The sequence below is a fragment of the Brachyhypopomus gauderio genome, chromosome 19 (assembly GCF_052324685.1).
Source record: "Brachyhypopomus gauderio isolate BG-103 chromosome 19, BGAUD_0.2, whole genome shotgun sequence".
NCBI classification, from domain to species: Eukaryota; Metazoa; Chordata; class Actinopteri; order Gymnotiformes; family Hypopomidae; genus Brachyhypopomus; species Brachyhypopomus gauderio.
The window spans coordinates 157,501-167,500 of record NC_135229.1 but is presented as its reverse complement, the minus strand read 5'-3'; the positions used below and the strand labels follow the sequence as shown (position 1 = coordinate 167,500).

The 10,000-nt window shown below is 45.5% G+C and overlaps 1 protein-coding gene across 1 annotated transcript in view; it reads left to right on the top strand.

The window, feature by feature from the left end:
- nrp1b (neuropilin 1b) overlaps positions 1–10,000 on the top strand; it is a 37,352-nt gene that overhangs the window by 7,281 nt on the left and 20,071 nt on the right. Inside the window, exon 3 of the mRNA XM_076982233.1 lies at positions 9,400–9,581. Coding sequence (XP_076838348.1) covers positions 9,400–9,581 — 182 coding nt within the window. The remainder of the gene's footprint in view (positions 1–9,399; positions 9,582–10,000) is intronic.

The window sequence follows — 10,000 nt, the reverse complement described above, 5'->3', positions numbered from 1 at the left end:
ATTGGCAGCCAGTGTAATGACGATAGTACGGGACTAATGTGATCAAACTTTTTAGTTTTTGTTAAAACTCGTGCTGCTGCGTTCTGAACCAGCTGGAGTTTGTTTATCGATTTACCAGAACATCCAGCTAGGAGACTGTTGCAATAATCTAAACGAGAGGATATGAATGCATGGATTAGTTTTTCTGCATCACTAATATTTAATATGTTTCTAATTTTGGCAATGTTGCGCAAGTGAAAGAACGCTACCCTAGTTATATTATTAATATGTGTATCGAACGAGAGATCTGGGTCTATTGTGAGGCCCAAGTTCTTTACCTCTGCGCTGGGGGTTATAGTAAAAGAATGTAGATTCAATGCTGCATTATGTATCTTGTCTCTCGCAGCCCTAGACCCAACTATTATCAATTCTGTTTTATCGGCATTTAGTGCTAGAAAGTTACATGCCATGTGTGTGTGTGTGTGTGTGTTTGTATGTGAGAGAGAGGGAGAGAGCACACGTGTGTGTGTGTGTGTGTGTGTGTGTGTGTGTGTTTGTATGTGAGAGAGAGGGAGAGAGCACACGTGTGTGTGTGTGTGTGTGTGTGTGTGTGTGTTTGTATGTGAGAGAGAGGGAGAGAGCACACGTGTGTGTGTGTGTGTGTGTGTGTGTGTGTGTGTGTGTGTGTGTGTAGATATGGCATGAGGTCAGCCTTCCTTCCATTTTAGAGTGATGTTTTCACAAGGACTCATTGCTTTAAAAGGTTCATCTGACTAGCCTCAGTTATTATTTATGTGCAGTAAGGACTCTCACAGTTTTATTGTTCCAAGGAGACAAAATTCATGAGTCAAATGGAGATACAGAACAAATTCTTGAGCTGTACTGGTTTTGGGTTTTTGATCTAGTGAGATCTGTACTGGGTATAATAATGTTTGGTCAATGAGCGCTTCCTCATTGGTTTGTTGACTGTTTAATGGGTGTGGGGGGGTCATGTTCTTCTCTGCTGTCTGACTCCAGAGAAGAACACAATAGCCTGTCCTGCTTCTCCTTGTAGCATCTATCAGTGTTTGAGGCACCTCAGTGTATAAGAGTTTTTATCAGTTTGACCAATTTCACTCCATTCAGCTTTAAATAAGAGAATAACAGCTCAGATCTGACATTCCTGGATTTAATGAAAATTATTATAATATAATATTATTATATGTAGCGCCCCCTAGTTAGTAAGTGCCAAACTACGCCACCCCTTAATTAGTGCTTTTTTACTTAGAGTAAGGGGAACTCTAAAGAAAGTAGACAAACGTCGGTGATGCAAAAATACAGTCTTTATTGAAGACAATAGACTCTGTCAGTTTAATTTAAATAAAACAAAAACAATCTAAGAGGTGTTGACACTACCTGTTTGTGGTTTGGAGACTGAGTAAAGACAGCCAATTGACAATACCACTCGTGAATAATCTCTAATATTCAGCCACACACTGCAAATGTTTCCAAATCACACTCTAAAGTGAACACAGCACCCGATATGGCTGCCTCTATCTCAGTCTCAACATAGCCACATCTAAATAGTACTGGATCAGAATACTCAAGAGACTCAAGTTAAAAAAAGGTACATCGACCAATAACTAGACACACAGGTAGTCACACAAGAGTAAGGGTTTTTTTAAAACAACGGGTCACTTAAATACCCCTGAGCAGCATATCATTAAAAGACCACTTTATGATTTGCTATGGTAGGATCTTTTAGATAAAAGAACACAAAATAAAACAAAACGGTAGAAAACAGCAACTGACACCCACTGAAGCTGTGGCCCTTCATATACACAAAACAGAAAGAAACATTACATTCAGTCAATAAAACATTGACTACGTTCAACATTATGAATATGATTTAAAAAGACGAAACATACCACATTCATAAGGGTTGACCAACTTCACTCATGGACAGGATAGCAGCTTGTCACAGAACACTGGATATACAGAGTGTAATTAAAAAACCATATGAAACCTCTGGTTTAGGCATACTAAACATTTTCAGGTGTTTATAAAGCTTTAGAGAATGCACGGCGGCTAATTGTACCTGGTAACTGATCATTCGTAAGTCAGTAGAAGACAGAATGGATGTGGCGTGTCACCAACAGACTAAAATAAACAAAGGAGCTTTACTCCGTATGTCTGAAAGGGTGCGACTAAAGCTCGAGCATGATTACCAAACTCGCATACCTTGTACTCTGTACACACACCGGCTGTTGCTACCTCTATGACCTGCGGCCACTCCACCTGAACACGCCTATCCTCGCGTCCCCACACTAATTAAAACCAAACCATGTTTAGTTGCTTCATCAGTCATCTTGTGCAAAAGTATAATATGCAACTTAATCCTACCTTCGGACTCGCTGTTACAGACACGCTTCTTCTAGACGCCGCCACCTGCATGCGCTTTAGCCACCACGCTATCCTCTAGGACCCCACAGGTGTCCCTATATATGCCTACCTGTAAATGGCTCACCCAATGCAGGTGCTACTCTACTCTAGGACGTCATCCTTCATGTGCGCACCAAAACAAAGAAAGCGTCGCCTTGGCTATGCTGGCTACAATCACCCCCTCCAAATGCATCGGCGACCCGACGATGGCACTCCAAAATGTTAACCCATCATTCTTCTTGTTCAGGCAGCTCTTCATACCTCTCAGTTATAACTGCCCGAGGGAGTCGGTGGGGGTTAGAGTGTTGACCGGCGTTCAGTCTTGTCGAACGGCGTAAGAGCATTGGCTCTTGTGAGGGTCCCTCTTCTTCAGGGGTAACGGGGTCATGTGGTCCAGGTCTCTCCTGGAGTTCTTCCACTAACAGTATAACATCCCCATCTTCATCTTCCTCCAGAACTGGGGAGTGGGGCCCACTTTCCTCACCTGTCATGGGGACAGTATCTTCTATATCTTCTGTGCCCTGTTCTTCATTCAGTGCAGCTCGTAGCTCAGACCGGTGCACCTGTCGGATTGGCCCCTCTTCATCAACCGGAGCCACAGAGTAAACCACCCCCGTTCCCACTGGACTTCTAACCACTCTGTACACACAGGGGTTCCAATGATCTTGGATCTTGTTTCGTCCTGCTGGGTGATTCCTCAGATAAACCAGCTGCCCTTCCTTGAACCCAGAGTCGTTTATTTGGTCGTTATGGTTTCGATTACGCCTGAGGGCCTGTTCCTCTGTCCTCTGCCTTACATGTTCATGGACAAGCCGTAGACTCTGCTGATGTGTCTGAATCCATTCATCCAACGTTCCCAAGTTTTGCGTGGGTTCTTCCAACCCCAACAGGAAATCTACTGGTAGCCTGGGGTGACAACCAAACATGAGAAAATAGGGGGTTCGACCCGTGGTCTGATGAGGAGTAGTATTATATGCAAATGTCAGTTGGGGCAAGTGCCGTGGCCAGTACCTCTTTTGGTCAACAGGGAGTGTCCTAAGCAGGTCATGTAAAGTGCGATTGAAACGTTCACATTGTCCGTTTCCTTGGGGATGATAAGGGGTGGTTCTGCTCTTCTGCACTCCATAAATCTTGCATAACTGCTGTATCAAAGTGCTTTCGAAATTCCGGCCTTGGTCGGAATGTATACGGGCTGGAGGACCGAACCGATGAAACCAATGTTGTACCAGCATCTGGGCTACTGTACTTGCCTGTTGATCTCTAGTGGGAACAGCCTGGGTGTATTTTGTAAAGATGTCGGTCAAGACCAGGACGTTTTGCCTACCATCCGATGCCGGTTCCAAGACTGTAAAGTCCAAGGCCAGGATCTCATTTGGCCGTGATGCTTGCAGCGTACCCCAATAGGGTCGAACTTTAGGCTGAACTGCCTTCCCCAGCACACATCTTTGGCATCGACTGCACCACTGCTCTACATCCTGAGCCATATTAGGCCAAAAGCACCTGCTCCGCAACAACTGTAGAGTTCGCTCTGTCCCTTGGTGCCCATGATCATTGTGGACACTATGTAAGACCTCTTCTTGTAGACACTGAGGAACAAGCAGCTGGAAATACTCTGGTCCCCCACCTGGGGGATGGACTGTTCGATATAGTACGCCCTCTCGCTCAACCAGTCGCTCTTGCTGGCGAACGAGGGCTCTACTGGCACTGGACAAAGTTCCACGTTCTGTTGCTGTTGGAGGTCGTCTTTCATCATAGAACCTCCATACCGGTTCAATAACTGGATCAGCCTTCTGCAGTAGGCCCAGATCGTGAGATGAGCGTCCAGGGAATGCAACGACTTCACCACACAGGGCCCCAGAACCACTGGGCTGCTCGTTCCAAGAGGCTAGCACCACTTGTGGAGGCATGCTTGTTCCAACTGCAAAGCGCTCCACGTACTGTCGGGACAAAGCATCGGCATTTTGATTGCTCTTCCCTGGACGATACTTGATAGTAAAGTTAAATGATGCCAATTGAGAAGCCCAGCGCTGCTCCACGGCCCCCAACTTGGCAGTCTGCAAGTGACTCAAAGGGTTATTGTCAGAAAAAATGGTGAAGTGATTGCACAGCAGGTACTCTCTGAACTTCTCTGTCACAGCCCACTTGACGGCCAGCAATTCCAGCTTCATAGAACTGTAGTTATTCATGTTTCTCTCAGTGGGCCTCAGCCCTCTACTGGCAAAGGCAATTGGACGCACTTTCCCGTTCTGTTCCTGTGATAGCACCGCCCCAAGGCCTCCATGGCTAGCATCCACTTCCAAAATAAATGGTTTCTTAAAATCAGCATATGCCAGAACTGGGGCAGAAGTAAGTTTCTCTTTTAATAACTGGAAGGCCTGCTCGCAGTCTTCACCCCAAGCTGTCGCTAGAGAGATTTTGGGAGTCTTTCCTTTTCGTCTGGGTCCACTAAGCTTCCCAACAAGATGGTGCAAGGGGGCTGCAAGTTTAGAAAAGTCTTCTACAAAACGTCTGTAATAACTAGCGAAGCCCAGGAACGAACGAAGTTCAGCGAGATGTAGTGGCCGTTTCCATTCTTTGACCACCTCAATTTTAGCAGGGTCGGTCGCCACCCCCTCAGCAGAGACAACATGGCCCAAGTACTTCACCTGATGTTGGAAAAAGTTACACTTGGACAGTTTCACTTTCAATTTCTGTTTCTGTAGCCGAGCGAACACTTCTTCCAGCCTTTCCAAATGTTGTTCCACGGTAGCAGAGAAGACCACGACGTCATCAAGATAAAGAAGTACAGACTGATATCGACAGTCCCCAAACATGCGTTCCATGAGACGTTGGAACGTGCCAGGGGCATTGCATAACCCAAAAGGCATTCGATTAAATTCAAATAAACCAAAGGGAGTGCAGAAAGCCGTCTTAAATTTATCCTTTTCCGCTACTGGGACTTGGTTATACCCACTGGCCAAATCGAGTGTAGAGAACCATTTTGCTCCTGACAAGGCATCTAGGGATTCCTCTATCCTAGGAAGTGGGTATGAATCACGACGGGTCTTCGAATTCAACTGCCTATAGTCTACACAAAGTCTGAGGGTCCCGTCTTTCTTGGTCACCAACACGATAGGGGAAGAGTAAGGGCTACTGCTTTCTCTGATGACCTGGTTATCTAGCAACTGTTGGATATGAGCTTTTACTGTTTCATATTGAGAAGGAATGATACGACGATAAGGCTGGCGCACAGGAGCATCATCTAGCAAGGGAATCTCATGAGTAATAAGGGATGTACAGCCCAAGTCCCCCTCCCCTTTGGAAAATATACTGCCATATTTGGAAAAAAGAGCAGTAGCCTGAGCAGCCTGTTGTTCAGTAAGCCCCTCAAGATCCAACACAAGCTGGTCAGAAGAATTATTGGACGAGGTGACGTCGTGCGTGGATATAAAAACTGAACACTCTTCCCAAGAAGACTCTACAGAGACCTTTGACTCACTTCCCATTATCGTGGCTGAAACCGCTTGCACCGTGCCGACCACATGACGAGGAGGGAGCCACACATCAGAGCTACTGACATTTACTATGGGCACATACAGCAAACCCTTTCTTGCAGAGACCAGAGTAGGGGATAAAAGCAAACCTTCAGGAAGGGGTCCGTCTTCACAGCCCAATGGCTCCAACAAGAGCTCCACTGAGTCTACCTGAGGGCACGTAGCGGGGACCATGGTCATCGTACCAGCCTCAATACGAACAGGAAGTCGGCCATGAATGCGAACCTTGAAGGGTTTAGCAGCGTTCAAAACAGCCTCTACCTTCTCACAGTGGCGTAGTGCATGCCGAACCGCCGGGACCGCCGACTGCACTGGGGGGGAGGAAAAGAGTTGAGGACCATGCTGTCCGAACAGGGTTCTGTAACAATCACCCAGCACATTCATACCCAAAATGCCTGGCGTTTCTGCTTTACGACCCTGAAGCACAACATCCGTAGGATCCTTAACTATTAAAATCCCTCTACCCAAAATGCACTGTCCCAGGACTACCACGTCAAGCTCGAGATAGCCTATATAAGGAATGTCTAACCCATTCGCTGCTTTGAGGCCCAACCATTTACAGTCTCTCGTTTGCAAATGTGTAAAGTGCTTAGCAAAAAAACTCTCTGTGATGGTGGTCACCATTGACCCGGTATCAATTAGACATGGGACTGTTACCCCCCCCATATGCACACCTAATACGGGACAATTTCCAACTAGTTGACTGTACAAAGGGCGGTTAACATTAGAGCCAGGACTTCCCAATCCCAGCGTGTGGCTCTGCACACTGGGGAGTCCTAGTTTTCCGACTGGTTGACCGAGTTGCTACGGGATACAGTGAGATCCTGACTATTGGTAGCTGAAGGAAGAGGAGCAGATCGACAATAGCGAGCGATGTGACCTGGCTCGCCACACCTAAGGCAAATCGGTTGGCCATCTGATGTACGTCTAAAACGACCATTCCTATGGGAAGGACCTGGGGCATTACCACTAGGTTGACAGAAGCGTTTAACTAACATATCAAGCTGAGCTTGCTGTCTCAAAACCATCTCCTTTAACTCTGCCAATTCGGAGGTTTGAGCGATAGTAGCCTCACATTGTGGCGCAAAACGCACTTCGTGACTACGTGGCAGAGCACGCTGACCCCGATCACGACCTGGCTGACCCTCCTCCAACCACCTAATAGCCTCCCGCCTTACATCTAAAATAGACAGATCCTCGTCGTCCCGTACCAATCTTTTGAGCTCCCTACGTAAAGTATGATCTCTAACGTTCTCACAAAACTGATCCCTTAACACATCCCCGGAATTAAAAATAGCATCACCCTTACTCTGCTTCACTCTGTCCATGAGTTCCATTAGCGCATGAGAGAATTCGAACAATGACTCGTTCTCCCGTTGTTTGCGATCAAAAAAACGCTGCTGCCAATGCACATAGGATTTAGTACACCCATACATTTCCTTTAAAATGCGAATAATTTCATCGGGGTTTTCTCGGCTTGCTACCGGTCGATACTTTATTTCATTACGGGCCTCGCCCTCTAAATGATCATATAAAAACATAGCTTTATCTAAAACAGACATATGTCTGGATCTAATACAACTTTGTGCCTCCTCAGTCCACTCCTCTACCGAAAGGGCTCCTGCAGCTGTCGAACCAGAGAACTTTGGGCACTTTCTTTCTTTAGGCAAATAAAAAGCATGTTCCCGCCGTACGGGTGGGATTTCGTCTCCAACATTTCCCCCAGTACCTCCATTCTGCACCCCAGAAAGTCTCGCATTTGCAGTTTGGAGCTGTTCCACTTGCTCCCGCAGTCTCTGCAGCTCTCCCTCCATGACGACTCCTTGCTGACACAAGTTGGAATGCCAGCTGCTGTTTTCTACCACAACAAATCACTAATACTGCTCGAATCTACTTACACTTTATTAAATTAAACTGACAGGTCAAAAGCGCTAACTGATGTTCGATCCTGCCGACTACGCCAGATTGTAGCGCCCCCTAGTTAGTAAGTGCCAAACTACGCCACCCCTTAATTAGTGCTTTTTTACTTAGAGTAAGGGGAACTCTAAAGAAAGTAGACAAACGTCGGTGATGCAAAAATACAGTCTTTATTGAAGACAATAGACTCTGTCAGTTTAATTTAAATAAAACAAAAACAATCTAAGAGGTGTTGACACTACCTGTTTGTGGTTTGGAGACTGAGTAAAGACAGCCAATTGACAATACCACTCGTGAATAATCTCTAATATTCAGCCACACACTGCAAATGTTTCCAAATCACACTCTAAAGTGAACACAGCACCCGATATGGCTGCCTCTATCTCAGTCTCAACATAGCCACATCTAAATAGTACTGGATCAGAATACTCAAGAGACTCAAGTTAAAAAAAGGTACATCGACCAATAACTAGACACACAGGTAGTCACACAAGAGTAAGGGTTTTTTTTAAACAACGGGTCACTTAAATACCCCTGAGCAGCATATCATTAAAAGACCACTTTATGATTTGCTATGGTAGGATCTTTTAGATAAAAGAACACAAAATAAAACAAAACGGTAGAAAACAGCAACTGACACCCACTGAAGCTGTGGCCCTTCATATACACAAAACAGAAAGAAACATTACATTCAGTCAATAAAACATTGACTACGTTCAACATTATGAATATGATTTAAAAAGACGAAACATACCACATTCATCAGGGTTGACCAACTTCACTCATGGACAGGATAGCAGCTTGTCACAGAACACTGGATATACAGAGTGTAATTAAAAAACCATATGAAACCTCTGGTTTAGGCATACTAAACATTTTCAGGTGTTTATAAAGCTTTAGAGAATGCACGGCGGCTAATTGTACCTGGTAACTGATCATTCGTAAGTCAGTAGAAGACAGAATGGATGTGGCGTGTCACCAACAGACTAAAATAAACAAAGGAGCTTTACTCCGTATGTCTGAAAGGGTGCGACTAAAGCTCGAGCATGATTACCAAACTCGCATACCTTGTACTCTGTACACACACCGGCTGTTGCTACCTCTATGACCTGCGGCCACTCCACCTGAACACGCCTATCCTCGCGTCCCCACACTAATTAAAACCAAACCATGTTTAGTTGCTTCATCAGTCATCTTGTGCAAAAGTATAATATGCAACTTAATCCTACCTTCGGACTCGCTGTTACAGACACGCTTCTTCTAGACGCCGCCACCTGCATGCGCTTTAGCCACCACGCTATCCTCTAGGACCCCACAGGTGTCCCTATATATGCCTACCTGTAAATGGCTCACCCAATGCAGGTGCTACTCTACTCTAGGACGTCATCCTTCATGTGCGCACCAAAACAAAGAAAGCGTCGCCTTGGCTATGCTGGCTACATATATAATAATGAATAATTGATTAATTGTGTGTACCTATGTGTGTGTGTGTGTGTGCCTGCGTGTGTGTGTGCGTGCGTGCGTGTGCGTGCGTGCGTGTGTGTGTTAGGTATGACTTTGTGGAGGTGTTTGATGGGGACAGTGAGAAGTCTCCTCTAGTGGGGAAGTTCTGTGGGAAGATCGCCCCCTCCCCCATCACCTCCACAGGAAACTCACTGCTGGTCAAATTCACTTCGGACTACGAGACCACCGGGGCTGGATTCAGTATACGCTACGAGGTGCACCGACCAGGTCAGCCACATGTGTGTGTGTGTGTGTGTGTGTGTAGGGGGGAGTGTGTGGGTGGAGTGGGTGTGTGTGTGTGGGGGGGAGTGGGTGTTTGTGGTGTGTCATTCAATAAAAATGTATTTATATAGCGCTTTTTTTGACAGTTGTTGTCACAATGAACATAGCATTGTGTGTGTGGTGTGTGTTTGTGTGTGTGTGGTGTGTGTATGTTTGTGTGGTGTGTATCAATCAGTCAATCAAAATTTATTTATATAGTGCTTTTTACTAGTTTTTGTCACAATGAACATAACATTGTTTGTGGTGTATGTGTGTGGTGTTTGTGGTGTGTATCAATCAATCAATCAATCAATCAAAATGTATTTATATAGCGCTTTTTACAACAGTTGTCACAATGACCATAACGTTGTGTGTGTGTGTGGCGT